Below are 21,709 nucleotides of genomic sequence, written 5' to 3'. Positions count from 1 at the left end.
TTCACAACCTGATTTTTACATTCTGAATACAAAACAACCTTTGAGCAAATTCCTTTGTTCTCTCTTTGCAATTTACTTTAACTTGGATTGGTTTTAGTAAGTTGAAGTTCCTATGCTTTTCATTCTTTTGGCTTAAAGTTTGAATGTGTTCTTAGGAGCCCTTGGTTTTAATTTGTGGTGAATCTGTATCAAATTAATCCTTGGATCAGCCATTTTCAAGTTGTTCAATTCAACATATCTTTTCTTAGTTCTTCTTATTACAAAACCCACAAAATCACAAAAAAAAAAAAAAAAAAAAAAACATTTTACAATACAACCTAAACTTTCAGCCTTAATTGCTGAATTCCGAAACCTTGAAACATACGTGTGCATATAGTTTGGTCCTTGTTCAAAACATAGCCAACCTATATCAGGTTCGAGTCTAAAACAATAAATAGGTCTAGACTTAACTCACTATTCAATTCATAATCAATTTTAAACTCATTCTAAACCTATTTTATTTATTCAGACTCATTTAAGACTCAAATACAACATACATACCTCTTTATACCTGATTGAACCTTGAGAATATAAAAATACTCCTGCACAGAATTAACAATTAGTTTAAAACTCATCAACGACTCAATACAGATCCTTAGAATCTTAGCCCATCAAACCTAATATGTCTGGATCAAGTCTAAATTATTAATTTTCGACAGATTCAATTCAAGTTGGGTCTACAAAGTATTAATAAATTTGAGTATAAACCTTGTTGGATTATCCCAAACTCGACCCACGAACATTTCTAGTTTTATTGCTGGTAATGGTAAAAGAAGAATCAAACATTTCTAGTTTTATTGCTAGTAAAATGGTAAAAGAAGAATCAATATTTTTCCGTGATTTGCAATAAGCATCAACCCTACAAAATTTTCTATCTAAAATATGGCTTATTTTAGTTAGTATCCAACATTTATCAAATAAAAACTAATAAAGCAACATTTTTTTTTTTTAATTTCAAAAACTATTATTTCTTTTTTTTTTTTTTAACTTTTTGGAATAAAAATAAACTTTTAAAGTTTATTGACCTTTTGGTAGAATTTTCCACTTTGTAAGGAAATATTCTCCTACATTCAAATTATTAATTAGTACAATATATCTTGAAATATTAGTTGGAAAACACCAAAAATAAAATAAAATGTGTATCCACCAACAAAAACAACAATAATATCCTTTGGGTGTTGTTGTGATAATATTCCCTGTTCTTGGGAAGAATGGGGAAAAGGGACTTTGAGGAGGGTGTAGGCGGGACATTTTACCACTACACGCCACCGCCACCACCAATATATCCGCCTCCTCGAGAGCCATATCTGTCGTGGCTGGTCCCACTTATCTTCATGGTTGATGTTGGATTGTTTGTATACACAATGTATGAAAATAATTGCCCAGAAACTCTTACAGATTTTGAACAACAATGTGTTTTTCATGAGTATTTGGGCAGGTTTTCTTTTGAACCTCTACACATTAATCCCCTCCTTGGCCCTACCACCCCTACGTGAGTTCTTTCTTTCTCCTTTTTCTTTCCGGTTTATTATGATCCTATTTCTCTTTGTTTGGGGTTTAATTGTCCCTGCGTTTCCTCCTATCCTTTCTCTTCAAGGGTGTTTTTCCCCGGATTTCATTTTGTGCGGGATGTTAAACTGATAACCATGATCATGACCATAATCTATTATTTATTATTAATATTTTCAACAAAAAATAATAATCTTTTCGTTTCTAAATGTTCTTCCTGTTTACTTTTTGCACAGATTTCAAAGTAAATTTTAAGTCTTAATATCTCTTAATACGCATCATAAAAAATATATAATAAAAAAGTATACATTAAGACGAATCTAACGAGATCTCACATGAATATATTTATTATCTATATATGCCTTAAAGATCTTAATTAAATTTCTCCCTCCAAAGTAAAATACTCTAAAAAATAAGAACATTAGAAAACGAAAAGAATAGTATTAATGGAATAGTTAATGTATTTGTTCTTTTACATTTACCTTTTGTTTTTCTTGTTATCTTTCATGAAAAGATAAATGTTGCATTCCTTTTAATAATCTCAAATTTTGATTTGCGTTTTGCAATGCAAATAGTTTTATGGAGATTATCTGAGAAAATATTTTCAATCAAACCAAACTCTCCCTTAAAAATGAATAAGCACTAATAATAATGTCGATGTGGTTTTTTCTCCTAATTTTGAGATAATATAGTTTTTTAAAAATTTAATTTATACTTATAGAATAAAACCTTACAAATTTACAAAACTTTCAAATCTAATTATAAGTAAAAATAATTCCACTAATCATCACTTTTTTTCTCTACAAATAGACAACCATGTTGTAGTATGAATTGAGGTGAAATATAATTAAAAAAAAAAAGGGAAAAAAGTAAATCGTATGTAATGATCTTCTTTTATCGAAAGTTAGCCATGACATGATCAAGGAATCCCGAAAAGCGAAATTTGATGATTTTTTTTACCACCATTGTAATCCGAAATTGCTCTTAGGCAATTATTACAAAAAGAATACGGCATAACATAAACAATGATATTTTTGAATTTTAGGCGGATTCATTGCGATGATGAAGATCATGATTATAAACATAATGATATTCCATGGACACAAACAATCAATAATCAAACAGCTAGTCTCTTAAAACGCCGTATCTTTGAGAGACGTATCTTAAACCCAGTCTCTTAAAGATTAATGTCTACTTATCTTATTCTTAAAGCTTACATACATTATCTTTAATGCTTACTTACTTTCAATATCTTAAATGTCCACTTATATCATTCTTAATGTCTACTTATAATATTTCAAAAAATATATAATAGGCCGGCCTAATTAGAGATGGTCTCTCAAAGAGACCATCTCTCACAAGAATTTGTGATAATCAAATCCTTTCTGAAAAAAAAAATTAAAAAATAAATAAATAAATCTGAGCCATGATCTTAATTTAGGCTGCAAAAAATGGGAGGACTTCAGCTAGAGCTACTACAAAATGGTGAATGGTGGAGGCTATTATCTTGCCTGTGGCTACATGCAGGAGCCATCCATTTAATAGCCAACATGATCAGCCTTCTTTTCATGGGTATTCGTCTCGAAGAAGAATTCGGATTTTGTAAGTCTACTTATCTTGCCATAACTTCTGTTCATCTCAATCAACACTCTTTCCTATCGAAATTGTGTATGCCCGATTGTGAAGTCTCAGAAGAGGGTTTAAGAGATGAAGATTTATTGTTTCGTCCCAGAACATGACATTTTTGACAGCAATATAAATATACTTGATGCAAATTTGCAGGGAGAATAGGACCTTTATATGTGCTATCTGGATTAGGAGGAAGTTTGATGTCTAGCATACATTCTCTACGCCAGGAAAGACATGCGGTTGTTTCGGTCGGTGCCTCGGGCGCACTCTTTGGACTTCTTGGTGCCATGCTCTCCGAGTTGATGACTAATTGGACTATTTACGCCAATAAGGTATTCGCCTTCTTCGTTTTCTCAGCCAACTAAATACCATTTAACTGTTCAATATAATTTGCCAACTAATTCACTTTTTGAATTCACGATTCATTCAATGGCAAAATAATTGCTCAGAATAGACCATAATTTGCTTTTTTCGATTCGCAATTTTCGAATAAATTAGCGAATCAGGTGACATTGTGCCTAGTCTGTTTGCTTCCCAACTCTTATCAGTTATATGTCTCCAATAAATAAGCATTTCGGAAACTGAAATTGTGATGTATATTTACAGTGTACAGCTATAACATCACTTATGTTGGTCATAGCCTTGAACTTAGCAGTAGGGTTAATCCCTGGAGTAGACAGTTCAGCACATATAGGAGGTTTCATCTCGGGTTTTTTTCTGGGTTTTGTACTTCTAATGCGCCCTCAATTCGGTTATGTTAGCAACAAGTATCTTCCTCCTAACTATGCAAAGAGAAACCGACACAAGTGTTACCAGTATTTCTTCCTCCTCCTCGCCCTCATCGCCTTATTTCTATGGTAAATACAATTCCATAAAGCATTCTACAGTTCTTTGTATTCTAAATTTCAGCATTGTCGAATCTCAGAACAATCATGAACTTGACAAAGAACTTAACTTCTTATAATCTTCATCTTGTACAGGTATGGGTACGGGATTACAGAGCTACTTAAATCAATTAACAAGATAAATATGAATTACATTAGCACTATAAACTAGTTCTGTTATCTACAACTTCCAAGGAGCAAGATAATACAATGATTTATATTCAGATCACCAAAATCAAAGGAAAATTCAGCTTCTTCCTTAGTTTTACTTTACATACAACATATTCATATCAATACATTTTCCCTATTTTTTCATCTTTTATTTATATGTAATCTGTTTTTTTTTTTCAATGCTTTCAGCTTTCAGACGCTTTCATTAGCATGTGTAGTTTTATCTTCGTAGTTTTATGTCAGAAGTTTAGCGAAAATTTCAAGCATTCATCTAATAGCGTGTTCAGTAATGCTGTAAAGACCTCTATTAGTGTATATAATATACAAAAAATTTGAAATATCCTTCCTTAATAAGCATTAAAAGTTCGATTCAGTCAGGGAGCTAAGCAAGGAGCAGCTACAAGTTTCGTATAATGATACCTCATTCCTAAAGCAGAATGCAGACAGTATATACACTATATACATATTTTTAGCATGTTCTTGTACTATATTGAATATGTCGTATGATATACCAATATATTCAAGAAAAAAATGTCGTAAATTTCACTAATCCACATATATCTCACACGACTCTGACTTACCAAAAATGGTGTAACGGTTGTTTGCCACATTGTCATAAGCAAAATCACGAATGAACCTACAATATTTCAAGGGAAAAAAAGACTTTGTCAAAAGTTGCTCTTCCGGAAGGAATCAAAGAGTATGGGGGAATTGGGGATCCGGGCTTAAGTGGCAAAAGAAACATGAGAAGGGAGCCAACTCACAGGGGTACAAATTTAATGAAAAATGCCATCTGAGGGAATGGCAAATCTATGTATTCCATTATCTTCAAAACAGCTTCAGACTTAATGTAAGATCTGCACAAAATAGAGTTGATTTTAAAGGTCGTATCAGTCCAAAAACATGTAGACGGAAGTATAGAACTAACGGTAAATCATTGTCGTATGCTGCAAGCCGCCATTAATCACATTATCCTCAGAGTAATGTGAGGAAAAATGATGCAACTGCACTGGAATTTTGACAATTTTGGTGAACTGATATGTGCATTATCTACTAGCTATGCTACTCGGACTCTTCATTTTGCTTCACGTACTTGTGCCCGATCCTTGATCCTCGGACATTGGTATGACACTTAGACACTTCATTGTAGGTGTAGAATTGATTATTTAGACGTATTCGACTCTTGGACACATACCAGTATCCAACATCAGTATCCGAGTCCAACATACTCTACTAGTGCATGTTGATCAAAAGTAAAGAAAGATGGCTAGTTCTCATTTTATTCCATCACTTAAGAGTCAATACCAATCTGAAACCATTTCATGACTCATAATAGCAAACTTGTTTTCTCTATCAGGTTGTTCTTTAATTTGAAAGCCAAGAAACTCATGAATTCTCAAAGACCTTGTCCTCGTATTCAGATTAGCATATCAAGAGTACCTGTCTTTTTCAACCAGTACAACACTTGAAATATCATCAGGAGCTCTTCCTGATCTCCTTAATAGTTTCTTGCCTGCTTCACTTTGGAGGGCTTCATATCTGATTTTCCTGTCAACAAAAACCCATAGAGAACATTTATTCCTCCAGTTATGGATTTTATCCAGCCAAGAATCAAGACCATGCAAGTTTCACGAAACCACACTGAGAGCATAAGCACAAAGCATAGACACTCCCGAGTCTTGTTCTCTAACAAACATGCAAGATAAACATGTGGACTTCCAAATGACACTATGCCCTTGATAACTGGGGCAGATATAAATAGATAGAACGAAGAGATAACTACCTACCTATTGCGGTCGTTGTCACGAACAAACTTCACACCACCATTACACAGGTTGCAAACACCTGAAAATATAGGACGGAATAGTTGAAATGGTACTCGGACAAAAAAAATTCAATTAAATGAAAGAAATTAATTTTCACTGTAAAATCAACTCTATCAATCTACTCCTAGAAAAGTATAATATGTACTGAGATACAATCATGGATCGACACATAATTCTATGAAAAAGTATAGTTCACCAGATTAAGTAGGTCAATAGCGAAGTAGGATATAGTCCAAAATAAGCCAATTATGTTCCACATAGTTTCTAGAATCATATACTACATCTGTGTGATATGCTGAATAATGCAGTACTACTATAACCATGTGACCGTCATAATCCCTTCAGCTTAGCATGATAAGGAACTACTTCATACTACATTTTACACTTTTCTCGAACTGGGAACCAGTCACAAAAATTCCTCCTCCACTGAACCTTAACTAACTTATTCTCTCTTAATAAAAGCAATCAACACCTACAGCTGAAGAACGAAGCAAGGAAAGATGAAATACACCCACTCCCACTAATTTTGTTCAAAGTGTTTTGGGTTCATATTACTTTGGAGTTCAGTATAAAATCATAACATTTTCCATCATCATCATAGTGAATAATGTTGATTCTTCACTACATTGTAATCGCATTGCAAAAGTTATTATAGAGGCCACTGCGTAAGTAAAATAGGCTAGAAAAAACAAAAGAAAAGAAAAAACTGTTTTGCGATTGTTATGGCAACCGCATCCATGGATTTGCACTATGCTTACAATTTACAAAGCCTAGCATATTTCACTAACAGCTGGAGTACAATCTACCAAGTTCACCAAAAAAGAATTCTAAACAGATGCAACATATTTATATAAGAGCCTTCAAAATATAAGAGCCTTCAATTGTTCTTGTTGATAGCAACTACGGGATTTGACAACAAGGCATATCGTATGAACTACCATATAAAACCTAAAATAAAGTCCATTCCATACCGAATTTCTTCCTACTATAACAGAAATTCCATATCCCCTTTCACCCCATGATTGAAAAAGGAAGAAACTTGCACAAAGCAGTCTTATGATTACTTGTCAAGAAACCATAATATACTGGGTATTACTCTTGACTCTTGAACACTAGTATGAGTAGTATCATCATCATATGGGAGTATACACTCATAAAAACAGTGATCAGCCTTACGGAAATTCTTCTATGAATAATCCCAAAAAAAAAAATTAGTGAATACTCCACAAAATAGCCACTGACTGAATCAAAATAAAAGTAGTACTTTAGAACTCTTGGCACTCGCATAACATAATCTCCAAAATGTCACAATTAAACTCGCAGTCAATTTCATTACCAACCTTTACATGAACTTCAACACCATAATCAATTCAAGAAATGGGCAACCCAGCAATTTGCACACATTTACGAATTGAATTGTAAATATTTTTTAAACCATCTTTAGCGATTTAGCAGTACAAATTTACAATTAACTTAATAGTAAAGGAGGTATTTTAACTCATCGAATGATCAGAGAATCAAAACAATTGTACTATTATAATTTATAACACCTTCAAAAAGAGAAAAAAACTGAAGAATGGGATACCATCGAAGAGCATTATGGGGCGAGGATCCTTGTCGAAGAAATTAGAGGTGGCTTCCACCCAATCCACTGAGTCTCCGCCGCGAGACGCTTGAAGAGAAATCCTAGGATTTCTAGAACGATGACGAGGAATCACGGCGGCCATACTCAATCCTCCGGTAAACATTGTAGCCATTTTTGAAGCACTTTTTAGGCGTTTTAAAGTTGTAAATGAATTTCCCGTTTCCTTGTTAGAAAATTATTGCCTGTTTTGGTTAATGTTTGCTCTCTTTCTAGAAACTGTGCCTGGTGCTGGTGGTGCTCGACGTGTATTTTCTGTCACCATTCGCAATTTAGATTTTGGACTTGCAAATTTGAATTTTGTATCTAGTTCAGTGGCGAAACTTGAATAAAAATGTTAGGGATAAGGTTAATAAAAAAATTATATTCAATTAAAATATAGCTAATCAATACAACAAAAAATTATAACGTACATTTTAAATTAAAGTAAAGCTCGACGCTTTTTTAGCACTTTAAAATTTTCTATAATTTCATTGACACTATGTGTTTTTGCTATTTGTCTCTAAATATATATTACTAAATTATCAACAAGAAAATTATCGTCCATTTTGTGATGAAGTCTTGTCTTTACTATCTTCATAATAGATTATTTTATTGTATGAGTTTTTATTGATTAAAGTATTCAGTTATTCAAACTAATTACTCCATTAAATATAAATAAGAAAATTTTATTAATTAAAAACATAAAACAAACCTTTATCCTCTAATTGTAGATAGTAAGCTTATTTTTTAATTTTGTCGATTTTTCCCAATCGCTTTCTTCTTTTCTCAGTTTTTTTCGGTTGTTAAAATATAATAATTTCATTCCTAATTTGATAAGCCATTATTACTTATAAGATTCTTTCTTATTTGTGTTGTATTTATTTGTTAGACTAAAATTATAAAAAAATATAAATGACAGTTGTATATTAAAAAAATTACCGAAAATCTCAGGGGTGGAGCCCCTACCTCCCCCTTAACTCAGTTCCGCCCCTGATCTAGTCCACTCTTCTCCTCATTTTTTTTTATTTTTTTATTTTTTTATGTATGCCTACTATTAACGATTCTCAAAATTGGGAAAATCTTATAGTAGACTTACAACACACTAGAATCAATATAATAGTGTGAACTAACCTCATCATCTTAGTACATTAGTTAAGTGAAAGTATGAAATGTAAGTTAGCGGACCGAAGAATCTAGAGTAGTTCATGGGCACCCCCCTGAAAAACAGGGGGACTTGAATAATATTGTTATTAAAAACTTTAATATTTGATCCGCCCACTAAGATAAATAGTAGAATAACGGCACAAAAATAATGCCCGCAGCTAAATTCATCCACTCGCTTGTTATATAAATATATAATTTTTCTTATTTTGTTTAAAATATATGAGAATACATAATATTCCAAGAATTTAAACTCTGAATTCACAGTTTGATTACTTTAATAGTCCAACTATGTAGACAGTCAAAGCTTTAAATTCATTGCCACTTTGTCTTTTGCATTCCTCTTGCATCTTGAGAATATTTATCTATTTAGATTATTTTGGATAATATGTTGAATTTTTTCATTGATATTAAGACTTAACTTCAGATTCTATATTTTAGATTATATTTGTTGTGTGAAATTTTTCTTTGGATATTTAAGATTGTATTTAATTTTTTTTATATTTATTATGCCTATTTACTTTTGAGTCTTGCCTGCTAAGAAAAAGACTGAATAGTGGCAAAAAAATAAGGTTTGCAACATACTTTTGAAAATCTGAGCTTGTAGACAATTTTTTATAATCATATCCAATCCGTTAACCGTTCAAATTCGTCCATAAGCATTTCTGTGTTGACTAAAGAGTAAATAGTGTGTGTAGATCGTAGAATAACTTTAATCAATATATTTTTAAAATAATTTAGTACTTACATACAAAATGTTTTTTAAAATAGTTAATCTCTTGAAATTCATATTTAGGTATAAAGAATTGATATAATAAAATATTAATACTTACCCAATTTAGAGTTGAATTTACTTGGGAAAGTAGATTGTCACACAATCAATTATAGCCCTATTAAATTAATACATTAGACAAGACTTTGAAGCCGCTATTTTTTATTTTTCAACATTTTTTAGTATTTATTATGAGAATTATGATTATGATTTATTAGATATGTTCTCGTGTCAAGCACGGTTTATTAATTATTTAAATAAAAATTAAGAATCTTATATGTGTAATTAAGTTATTATATGACTCTTAACTTCTTAAGTATGTTGAAACTATAAATTGATTTGTTTTAAAAACTGTAAAAGTATTACTATTAGATTGAGATACATATTATTAATATATTACTATATAAAACATAATCATAAAGTATGCACTAAATAATATGGATTATAAGTAATTACATAAAATAATAGATAATTTCTACGCATAAAAAATAATATAAAAATAATTTAAATGTTTAATGTCTGTGTAAAACCTTTAAATAAGTTTTCAGTCAAAAGAACATATTTTTTTACTATAATAATTAACATATAACTTAATTTAAGTATTTTTGTATTATAAACTTGTCAAACATAGGTGATAAAATTATCATTTGAAATTTATTTCATCGATATCTTATCCTAATTATTAAATATTAATTATTGTATACTTAAATAATTAATGTGTAATATATTTAATTTGTCTTTTTAATATAGCCATGTAAGTAATATACAGGATTATCTATGAAAAACTTTCAAAATTATTTTCTTTTCTTACTTTATTATAAATTTATTTTAATGAAATTAATAATTTACATAAATTATTATATGTTATTCAATAATTATTCATTCTAATTAAAAGATATTACATATTTTAGATGATTGTAGATGGTAAAAAATTAGTAAATAAGGCAAATTTTTAAAATCTTTTGTAACTAATCAATCAAATAAATCTAATAAAAAAAAATATTGCATGATATGTTAAAAAATATTTTCCTAATAAGAAAATGTAAAAGAGCGGGAAAATTTTTATTGTAAAGTCGACATGTGTCCTAATCGTTTCTTCATTAGTAAATTGTATAGATAGATTTCTTACTTTATTATAAATTTATTTTAATGAAAATTAATAATTTACATAAATTATTATATGTTATTTGATAATTATTCATTCTAATTAAAAGATATTACACATTTTAGATGATTGTAGATGGTAAAAAATTAGTAAACAAGGTAAATTTTTAAAATCTTTTGTAATTAATCAATCAAATAAATATAATCAAAAAAATATTACATGATATACTAAAAAATATTTTCCTAATAGGAAAATGTAAAAGAGCGGGAAAAATATTATTATAAAGTCGACATGTGTCCTAATCGTTTCTTCATTAGTAAATTGTGATAGATAGATTGTATAGATAGGTGATTTGAAGTATTAGTTGGAAGCGCATCTCACAATTTAATTTTTTTCGAGATACTATTATGAGGGGAACGTCTCTTGGTAAGACAATTTCAAAAGAACAAGTACATATCCTAATAATTTGTACTGTGACACGGTGAGAATATCTCTATCGAGCTGATTCAATATATACTTATTGTCTTAAAGTATTCACTTATAATCTTAAAGTGATCACTTAGAAGTTGCAATCTTAAAATAATCACCTTTTTATAGTACTAGAGTGATTATTTCAAAATATCCATCTTTATAGTCTCGAAATGATTATTTATAACTTCGAAGTTATCACTTATAATCATAAATATTATCAATAAAAAAAATAGATTAATTTGATAAATGAGATGATCTCATACAAGAGTTATTCTAATTTGTATTATTGACATATTTAACGCATGTATAAAGCATATTTCTCGATGAGACCATCTCTTATCAAAATCAGCCGGTCTCCTGAGAGACGTTTCTCAGGCCGACCCATTAAATCTTAATGTCCACTTACTGTATCCTTAATGCTTACTTACATTATCCTTAATGCCTACTTACAATATACTTAATGCTCACCGAAAAAGTACCTAAAATGCCTACTTATAATATTCTTAATGCCTACCGAAAAACTTAGTCTACTAGCATATTTACCACATTATTAATGCCTACTTACAATATCTTCAATGTCTACTTACAATATATTTAATGTCCACCGCATAAGTACTTAAGTACTTACAATATTCTAAATGCCTACTTATAATATTCTTAATGTCTACTTATAATATTTTTAATGCCTACCGAGAAACTTACTCTATATTTTTCTTTTTGGGTCAGCCTAATTAAAAATGTCTCTCAAACATACCCACTCTCATAAGAAATACTCTCATAAGAAATTGTGTATCAGAATTTCTAAAATTTGTTATGTAAGAATTTAAAACTGGTATATTGTCGGTATACATAAAGCCAATAAAGAAAGCTAATTAAGAAGCCCAATAAAAAAAGCTAACTATAAAGCCCAATCGAAGCCCAATCGACAGAGAAGTTCCCTTAAAAAAGTTCAACTTTCGTCAATTTCTCGACATCATATACATTTCTCTTGCACCAGAAAAAAGCTAAGTCACCGGGCGTCAAATCTCGCCGGAAATAAGTCAAAGGATAGAAATACACAGTCATGGGGTGGTTCGGCGAACAAATCGACGCTATCAAGTCAATTCAGGTCCGACAACTTGTCTCCCAAGCCGTCAGTCTTGGTTCGTTCTTCTTCATTTCTCCCCCTCACATATCAAATCTTAAATTTCACTAAGATAATTTCATTTTCTGTTTAGGGCTTTGTTCTCAAATGCTTAGTTTTTGGTGTTCATCATTGATTTATATGATTTTGTGGTTTTGAATTGTGTTTAACACTTGCTGAATTGAGTTTTGATCTTGATTGTTTTGTTCTTGAGGATTATATCATTATATCTTTCGGAAAATGCTTTATTTGGTATTGGATTGTTTTCTTTCATGGAAATTTTTTTTTTGCTGGTATTTCTTGCTTGCTTGCAATGTAATTTTGACTTGATCGTGAAAGGTTTTATGCATTGGATGGTAATTTCGATTACTGAAAAAGTTTTCTAATTCATGAAAAGGATTTAAGCGATTATTTTAAAAGTCATTGTACTTAATTTGAGAAGGTTTAGCTAAAAGTCATGTCAGATTCAAAATAATTGTTCACATTGTGAGTTTCGACTGATAATGGACACGATGATAGTTGAAGAATACAACGTTATCAGAAGATATGTTTCACTTTTTTTGGTAATTTTCTTGCATTCTTAATCTGTTAGTATTCGTAATGAATTTGTACTGGTTCAAGAAGTGTTGTGTTCATAAGTGTTGTTTGTTTTAAGCCCAATCCATTATGTAGAAAGGAATCTGATGTTACTATCATCTGTTGCCAGTTGGTGTGTGCTTCTTATTGGTAATCACAGTTTTCCCATAATTTTCAGTTTCATTTGCATTTTCCAAAATTTGTTATTTAGAGTTGTGTTTCACTCCTTAGGGATGATTGTTACTTCTGCATTGATAATATGGAAGGCCTTGATGTGCTTTACTGGTAGTGAATCTCCCGTTGTGGTTGTTCTTTCTGGAAGCATGGAACCAGGATTCAAGAGGGTAAGACTCTAAATCATGACTGATTCCATGTCTAAATAAACTAGTCGTCTGAATTATTTAAAAAGTGATGACTGTACTTATCTGGCTAATGACTAGTCATATACAGACTATTGAGCAGGCATGAATAGAGATTCTTCTATGCAAATGTTATTGCTTTCAAAAGACTAGGAATGGGGATTGTATCATTTTCAATGCAATACATATGAGTTCTTTGGTTTCAAATTTCGATGGACTTTAATAATATAACTCACTAAATTATTTGCACTTCTTTATGTGAAGCTGCATATGCTATCAAGAGTCATTCGAAAACACCCTCTTTGCTTTCAGAAGGGAAAGTTGTGTTTATTTGACTTCCTTAAACACCGCCTAGGTAGGAGCCTCTTAATGCATTGGGCTAAAGAAATATTGTAGCAATATGTATTTGGGTTCATCATTTGTATATGCTGATCAGAACCTTCAACCTTTTTTTCTTTATTTTGTTGCATTGTGACTATTTTAAAATGAATTAGATGGTGATTGTCTATCAGACAATTTAAGCTTGGTATTGCTCATCTGATTCATTTATCCAGCTAAAATCATCGTGTTCCTTTATTTGAACTCCTGCCAGATGCTTACCATTGCAGCACATCTACAACACGTGTTTTACCACTTCATGCTTTTAACTTTTAAGATTGATTGGAAAATTGTCTTATGGATTTATGTTGATTTGAAATCATTTCTTACGCCAGGGAGATATATTGTTTTTAACAATGAGCAAGGATCCAATTCGTGCAGGGGAGATTGTTGTTTTTAATGTCGATGTAAGTTACATTTTTTGCTCTTAAAAGTATAATGAGTTAGTTAGCCTGGAATTTGCTGATGCCATTTTTAAAAGAAATCTTTTTGGCATAATGAAACATATAGTTACATACTTCTTATCTTTGCAGGGTCGTGAAATTCCAATTGTCCATCGAGTTATTAAGGTATACGACTTACTGTATTTGCTTTAGAAGTTTATAGTATAGATATTAAGAGTTCAGCTTTCAGATTCTGTTACCCGGAGTTGAAGTTTTTAATTTATAATTGGCATTGAATGCTTGCGAGAATTTGAGTTAACTAGCCCAATTTATGATTTTAGGTTCAGTGTAAACTCTTGCGTTGTAATTTATTGATTAATTACATGCACAAAATACTACTTAAATAAAATATATTTGACTGTCTCGATGAAAATTTGTACAAAATTTGCTCAATGGCATCCTTGGGTCCGCCTTTTGAAACCTTAGCACCATCCAGTCCTACCCCTCCTTTTAACCGTGCGTAGTGGAAGCTTCCAAACCACTTGTGCTTAGTAAAATTGAATCTCAATGGCATCAGAATTCAGCTATATTGAGTTGGGAAATGTCTTGCTCCTTTGGGAATAAACTCGGCGATTTCATTTTTCTTTGTGTTATGGGTTTGATATGAACCCACATGCTTCAATTAGTTTTAAATTTGATTCTGTTGGTGCAATCAAAATGCATTATTAAATCCAAAGAAACTGATGCAATTATGCACTCTTTAAATGTCATTATTTCCTTCCGCCCATGAAGCTTAAAGATGCTCTGAAACAATGGTACTTGAAAGGAAATTCGATTTGATACAAAAAACGGGTACAAGAAACATTAGTTTTAGACTTTTGGAAACATAGATACAATTTCATTTTACAACATAAAATAAAAATGAGTAAAAAAAGGTAAGAAAAAGGAAATTACTAAAAAGAAAAGATAAGAAAAGAATAAGGAGGGCTTATGGTATTATATATGGTTTTGGGCTTGAAAAAAACATTTGGGAATATAATTTCGGAAACATTAATCTGAATTTTGGGAACCGATGGTTCCAAAACAGGATTCGGCTGAAGTTTTCGGTTTTGCTTAATGTTAACCTTCTGGTGAGTGATGACAAGTCTGAAAAACTTATTTTAGTACATGTGATGAAATTGGTTTTCTGTTCTATCCATAACATTCTTTGGCTTGATATTATGGTGTGCTTATTCATTATTTTAAACTATCATCAAAAATCTTACAGGTTCATGAAAGAAAAGATACAGGTGAAGTTGACGTCCTTACAAAAGGTACTAATGTATATAAGCGATTTAGCTCATCTTTTCTCATATCTTGATTCCCTCGGACTCAAATATTTTCATGTCATTTTCAGGTGACAATAATTATGGTGATGATAGGCTTTTGTATGCTCATGGCCAACTGTGGCTTCAACGACACCACATAATGGGAAGAGCTGTTGGGTAAGTCTTCGTTTCCTTGTTGCCTTTACACTTGCAAAGAGCGACATGCTGTTTGTCCATGCCAATTATGTGAAGCATATCCAAAGAATGTTTGTAAACGTGATTTTTATAGTTTTTCTTCACACGTATTTCATCCATTTTACGTGGTGCAGGTTCCTCCCATATGTTGGCTGGGTAACAATCATCATGACTGAAAAGCCTGTGATTAAGGTGAGATTCCAGAGCTCCAGTTATTTATTCAATTTTGATTAAAAAGCATGTTAAAAGTGTAATTTATCTTTAAATGATTTAGTCAATAATTATATAATAAATAGCAGCTTCGTTTGGCTTCGGCCTTTAGGAATAACAGCAACTTTTTTTTTGTATTCCATTGCAGTATCTACTGATAGGAGCTTTGGGGCTACTTGTTATCACCTCCAAGGACTGACAAGAAAGTAGCCAATGCAAACTACAGCCACACTGAAGAATGGCGTTGTTGTATTGATCTATTTAGAATTTGATGTCTTAGATGTGTCGGACAAAAATTCGAAGCTCTGTATGATGATGATTTTGACAAAACTACAAATAGGCTGATATCAGCTTGAAAATCACAGTTTAGCATGTTGATCAATTTTAGCACGAGTTATTCTTATCGCATTTGCTTCAGGAAATGTGGGATGTTCTATCCAACGATGAACAATAAATTTCAAAATTATTATAAATTAGAATATAACGAATACGGGACAAGCGGATATAGGAGGATGGGATCTCCTATCCACCATCTATCCATTTTTCATGGGCCCAATCCATGTTTTGCCGGCCATGGATCATGCTTAAGCATGCTTGGGGTGGTGTTACTGAGAATCTTTTTTCGCGCGCAGAAGTTTGTATTGTGTTGTGCTTGGGGTACCAAAAACACGACTTGGCCTGTCGCCTGTTGTGGTGTGCCATTCATTTGAAATAATTAATTAAAAACATATAAAAATAAATTAAAATAAAATCTATTAATGTTTAAATTTGGAGAATGGCAGTAATTTGTAAACTCGTGTCTAGCGGAATAAAGCAGATCCACCCATCAGGCCTCATGCCAGTGTGTTAATTTCTAAAATGTTGATCAACGACAAGCTTGTGGCCCACATCTATGTGCCTGGTGTTGAACATGTCAAATATGAGTTGTGCCCATATCCTTTATGTATTGGCTCGTTTAAGACTTTTTATATTGATAACAAGTTCACAACTCATTAAATTCATGTTTATGGTGCACAAATCGCTAAAAATTAGAATTATGATGGCTTTTAGGTCAAAAATTTAATGATTATGACTTATAAATGTTAAATATAATAAGTTTACAACTCACTAAATTCATGTTACACGTCAAATACGAGTTGCAAATAACACTAACAATTTAGACATTTGTCTTCAAATTCCCTACCAAAACTGGGTATTTGAAAAATGATTTTCGTCTGAGTTAGATCATGTACCAGTCTTTGCATGTAAAATTCTGGTCGCCCCTCAGCTGGCCCTCTCTTACAAGTTACAAGTTACAACTTATAAGCCTACTTTTTTCTTTTTTTTTTTTAATTAAAAAAAAAAATCCTCCATACTAGTTAATCGCCGCTCGTCATTGAACCAAAATCAATGCAGAAATTCAACATCAATGGTGCCAACGCTTCAAGCTCACTTACTTAACTCCCTAACAAATCCTCTCTCTTCCCATTTTCATGTCAAAACGCTTATTATCACTCATAAAACCTCGCCAAATCCTCAACTCAAAACCATCGAAAACACTTTTTTATGAAACCCATATCAAGAAATTGGCTGATGAAGCTTGCCAATTACTCAATACCCATGAAAATTGGGACCAAGTTTTGGATACCCGACTTTCCGAAGAATCAGTTGAACCATCAGAAATTTGCCATCTTGTTTTTGATCGAATTAAGGATGTTAGTTTAGGATTAAAGTTTTATGGTTGGTTTTCTCACAGAAAATACTGTTCTTCCCTTGATAGGTATGCCTATTCTTCACTTCTTAAGCTATTAACGTCGAATAGAATGTTTAGTGAGGTTGAAAATGTGTTGCATTGTATGAAAAAAGAGGATGTTTTGCCTACTATTGAAGCTTTTGATGTATTAATTAGAGCTTATGCTGATTCTGGGTTGGTTGAGGAATCTAGGGAGTTGTATAAATTTGTAAATGATGAATTTGATTGTATGCCTAATGTTTTTGCTTGCAATTCATTGCTTAATGGTTTGGTGAAATCGGGTCGTTTTGAGATTGCACAAAAGGTGTATGATGAAATGCTTGAGAGAGATGATAGTGGGAGGTGTTGTTTGGATAATCATACTACTAGTATAATGGTGAAAGGTTTGTGTGAGCGTGGGAAAGTTGAGGAAGGGAGGAAATTAATTGAGGATAGGTGGGGAAAGGGTTGTGTACCCAATGTTGTGCTTTATAATACCCTTATTGATGGTTATTGTAAGAAAGGGGAGATTGCAAACGCAAATAGGGTTTTAGAAGAGATGAAATTCAAAGGGTTTATACCGAGTGTGGAGACCTATGGAGCTATAGTAAATGGACATTGTAGAGAAGGGAATTTTGAGGAGATTGATAAAGTTTTAGCGGAGATGAAAATGAGGGGTTTGAAGGTTAATGTCCAGATTTATAATAACATAATCGATGCCCGGTATAAACATGGTTGTTCTGTTGACCCTTATGACATGATTAGAAGAGTTAAGGATGGTGGTTGTAAACCAGATATTCAGACATATAATATTCTGATATCTGGGTTGTGTAATAGTGGGCAGATTGAGGAAGCAAACGCAATTCTCGAGCTCGCCCTGAAAAGGGGTTTGGCTCCTGATCAATATAGTTATACTCCTTTGATTCATTTTTATTGCAAACAAGGGGACACTGATAAGGCTTCTTGCTTGCTTATTGAAATGACACGGAGAGGTCATAAGCCTGATATGGTTACTTATGGAGCTCTTGTACATGGCCTTGTTGTTTGTGGTGAGACAAATGCTGCATTTAACTTTCGGAAGAAAATGATTGAGAGAGGAGTTATGCCTGACGCTGCAATTTACAATGTTATCATGAAAGGATTATTCGGAAAAGGGTTGCTCTCTGCTGCTAAACAGTTGCTTAGTGAGATGCTTGATCATGATGTACGTCCTGATGCTTTTGTTTACACTACATTGGTTGATGGGTTTGCCAGAAATGGTAATCTTGATGAATCAAAGAGGATTTTTGAACTTGCTATTGAAAATGACGTAAATCCTGGTGTTGTGGGATATAATGCCATGATAAAAGCATATAGCAGACTTGGCAGGATGAATGAGGCAATGCTCTGCTTCAGAAAAATGGCACACAACCACCTTTCGGCCGATGAATTCACTTATTCAACGTTAATAGATGGCTACGTCAAGCAACACAATTTAGATAATGCATTGAGGGTGTTTAAAGAGATGGTAGAAAAGAAACTTAAACCTAATGTGGTCACATATACGTCTCTTATAAATGGGTATTGCCGACAAGGAAATATATTTGAAGCTGAAAAAACTTTCAAGGAGATGCAATGTCACGGTTTAATACCTAATGTGATCACATACACCATACTTATTGGTGGGTTTTGCAAGGGGGGAAATCTTGTTAAAGCTGCTTCCATATTTGAAGAGATGCTGATGAAGAAATGCACCCCAAACGATGTTACATTCAATTATCTTGTTAATGGATTCACCTATGATGTGTCTGCTGCAATAGATGAGAAGGAAAATGAAGCTGAAATGCATGGAAATTCAATCTTTATAAATCTTTTCAAAAGATTGATTTCTGATCGTTTGCCTCCAAGAAAGTCGGTATATAATTGCATTATCGTCTGCCTTTGTCTGCACAGAATGCTCGAAACTGCGTTGCAGCTTGCACAGAAAGTTATGAATAAGAATATTATTGAAGAATCATTCACTTTTGTTGCCTTGCTCCATGGTATTTGTATGGAAGGAAGATTAAGGGAATGGAGAACATTGATTACATTTAGTTTGAACGAACACGGGGTCCATAGTGCTTTGAGGTACTCAAAGTTGTTGGATATGTACCTCCCTGAAGGGATATCACCTGATGTTTCCAACATTTTACATCAAATGGTTGAGGATAGCAAGTTTAGCAGCTTCGAAGCTGATCGCCCTAAAGCTTCTTTGAGATAATGGTTGAGGATTGCAAGTATAGCAGCGTTGGGGCTGATTACCATACATCTTTACGATAATGGTTGAGGACTGCAACTGCAAGCATAGCAGTTCGGATGCTGATCGTCATACTGCTTCTGTGAAATAGTGGGAAAACAACCAATATCCAGATCTCGTATAGATCAATCAGACCAAGCTCGTGGATACAGGTGAGTACTCGTGCTCCATTTGCTTACGGTCTTCTACTCTTGTTTGTCATTTTTATATGGTTTTTCGTGGATGAATAATGGATGGTTGATCGTGGAAGTAGACATATCTCAGCATTAATTTCACTGTGTTCCCAAGAACACTGTGTTCTTGTACTTGGTGCATCCTTCGGTGTATTTTGAAATCCTATTGCGATTACCTAATAAACCGGAGATTCGAAAACAACTACCTAATAAACCTTTTATTTTATGAAATTACCTAAACCCACTTATGTTCGCACTACCAGATGATGATTCAGTTGAAGAAATAGCAAAGTATGGCACGGTTTTGGGATTCCTATTAGTGCTGTTAGCCAATGAAACTGAGCTGCTGATGAGTTTTTGTTTTGAAACGAATTTTTAAATGCATTTAGCTTTGATGCGTTCATATGTTTCAGATTGATTTTGTGCATGGCCCGTTAATCAACTTGATGACAATCATGAATTGATACAAATGACTGGAAGCTCGCAACTGCCTCTGCTACAAGATACAGTATGTTCTTTTGAATTTCTAATAGGAAAAATATGAATTTGTTAATGGTTTCCTTGAAGAACATGTCAAAAATGTCATTCTATTTTAGTTTAAGCCCAAGCTGCCTCTCTTGGTTCAATTTCGGGAAACAGTCTTGTTTATGTTGGTGCTTCGTACTGCCAGTAGCAGCAGCTCGATAAACTGTAACAATGGATAGTATAAGGTAAATCTGCCTTGATGAACCCTCAGCTATGAGTTATCTACAAATATTATCCCTTTGTGTTTTTATTTCAGTTATTATTTTTAAAACACGCGTCCGTTTCCCTTTCTGCAGGAATACAGTTATACATTTGCTTTATAAATAGCAAGTGCAGCTGAGCTACATGGCCATTATCAGTGCAATTCCTCTACACATCTGAAAATGATGCAGCATACAATACATTTTATAAACATCAATCTTTTTCAAGCACCAAAAGTCGGTTACTTCACCTGTTCGTGGTTCTCAGACCTTGTACCCAACTTCGTTTTTGTGGATTTGAAGATCATATCATGTTCATGTATGATCAATCATGTCTGGCTCAAACCACGCGCGAAGAGTTAGAAACTCCCATCATGTCGAGGTCTCGACTCTTGATGCAGCTCGATGCAGTTCCTGTTCATGGTTTTGCAAGACATGTTGCCTTATAGATGCAAGCCTGCAATATGTAATCTCGACTATCGGAGTTCAAGATTAGCATTTAGCAAGCACACATATGTAATGGAAAATCGTCTAATTTGTTTGAGGAGATTGAGAATTTGCGGAATTTGTGAGGGATGTTGAATTTGCACTTCCGCAATGGTGGTGGTTTTGTAGAGCACAAATTCTCGTGTGAGGCGGTCTCTCGTTGAGATGCGCCTCGTACATGAATTGAATAGTCCAACTAATACAAATTATTAGTATATGACCGTGTCATTAATAGATAGTCTCTCATAAGATTAACTCTTATAGAGTGGGATTTGAGAAATCATGGAAATAACATATTTGACATTAATACAAATTACAAAATAAAGAAATAAGTACTTATTTGATATTTCCTCACTTATCTAAAACAATGTTACTGTCAATTGCAAATACAAAGGAATACAGTCAGCCATATGTTGGTTAAATTATGCTAAACCTTAGTAAGAAATTAATTGTCACCAATAAATTAGATTGTAAAACATAAAGTAACATTTACTCGATCTACAGAAATAAACATAATTATTATTTATTTTTAAATAAATTCACCTATTCAATATAATTATTGAAAATAAACTTAACAAAGCCTTTGAAAATTGATATAAATAATAAATTGATTTATT

The 21,709-nt window shown here is 32.6% G+C and overlaps 4 protein-coding genes across 6 annotated transcripts; 3 read left to right on the top strand and 1 right to left on the bottom strand.

The window, feature by feature from the left end:
* The first annotated feature begins 1,224 nt into the window (after positions 1-1,224).
* On the top strand, positions 1,225-4,341 carry LOC130811879 (RHOMBOID-like protein 5). The gene is made up of 5 exons (XM_057677934.1): positions 1,225-1,531; positions 2,990-3,150; positions 3,331-3,509; positions 3,784-4,034; positions 4,158-4,341. Exons 1-5 carry the CDS (start codon positions 1,251-1,253, stop codon positions 4,231-4,233), a joined length of 948 nt encoding a protein of 315 aa, XP_057533917.1. The 5' UTR covers positions 1,225-1,250; the 3' UTR covers positions 4,234-4,341.
* Positions 4,342-4,522: 181 nt separating this feature from the next.
* LOC130811895 (DCC family protein At1g52590, chloroplastic) lies at positions 4,523-8,015 on the bottom strand. Its single transcript, XM_057677935.1, has 5 exons — positions 7,644-8,015; positions 6,020-6,077; positions 5,673-5,780; positions 4,997-5,089; positions 4,523-4,869 (listed from the first exon to the last, which is right to left on the bottom strand). The coding sequence occupies exons 1-5, from the start codon at positions 7,813-7,815 to the stop codon at positions 4,779-4,781; spliced, it is 522 nt and encodes a 173-aa protein (XP_057533918.1). The 5' UTR covers positions 7,816-8,015; the 3' UTR covers positions 4,523-4,778.
* A 4,086-nt stretch (positions 8,016-12,101) lies between these two features.
* LOC130811863 (uncharacterized) lies at positions 12,102-16,125 on the top strand. Its single transcript, XM_057677933.1, has 8 exons — positions 12,102-12,333; positions 13,122-13,234; positions 13,963-14,034; positions 14,161-14,196; positions 15,278-15,323; positions 15,407-15,494; positions 15,647-15,704; positions 15,871-16,125. Exons 1-8 carry the CDS (start codon positions 12,255-12,257, stop codon positions 15,919-15,921), a joined length of 543 nt encoding a protein of 180 aa, XP_057533916.1. The 5' UTR covers positions 12,102-12,254; the 3' UTR covers positions 15,922-16,125.
* A 739-nt stretch (positions 16,126-16,864) lies between these two features.
* Positions 16,865-21,575, top strand: LOC130811785 (pentatricopeptide repeat-containing protein At1g52620). Of its 3 annotated transcripts, XM_057677927.1 has the most exons (4): positions 16,865-19,860; positions 20,295-20,389; positions 20,478-20,591; positions 20,703-21,575. In XM_057677927.1, the coding sequence occupies exon 1, from the start codon at positions 17,195-17,197 to the stop codon at positions 19,670-19,672; it is 2,478 nt and encodes an 825-aa protein (XP_057533910.1). In that variant the 5' UTR covers positions 16,865-17,194; the 3' UTR covers positions 19,673-19,860; positions 20,295-20,389; positions 20,478-20,591; positions 20,703-21,575. The 3 variants fall into 3 exon arrangements, with proteins under 3 accessions (XP_057533910.1, XP_057533909.1, XP_057533911.1); XM_057677926.1 differs by having other exon boundaries at positions 20,295-20,591; XM_057677928.1 differs by having other exon boundaries at positions 16,929-20,591.
* Positions 21,576-21,709: the final 134 nt, after the last annotated feature.

This window comes from Amaranthus tricolor, chromosome 1, assembly GCF_026212465.1.
Source record: "Amaranthus tricolor cultivar Red isolate AtriRed21 chromosome 1, ASM2621246v1, whole genome shotgun sequence".
NCBI classification, from domain to species: Eukaryota; Viridiplantae; Streptophyta; class Magnoliopsida; order Caryophyllales; family Amaranthaceae; genus Amaranthus; species Amaranthus tricolor.
The sequence above is the reverse complement of the archived record's forward strand: the minus strand, read 5'-3'. Positions and strand labels throughout refer to the sequence as shown.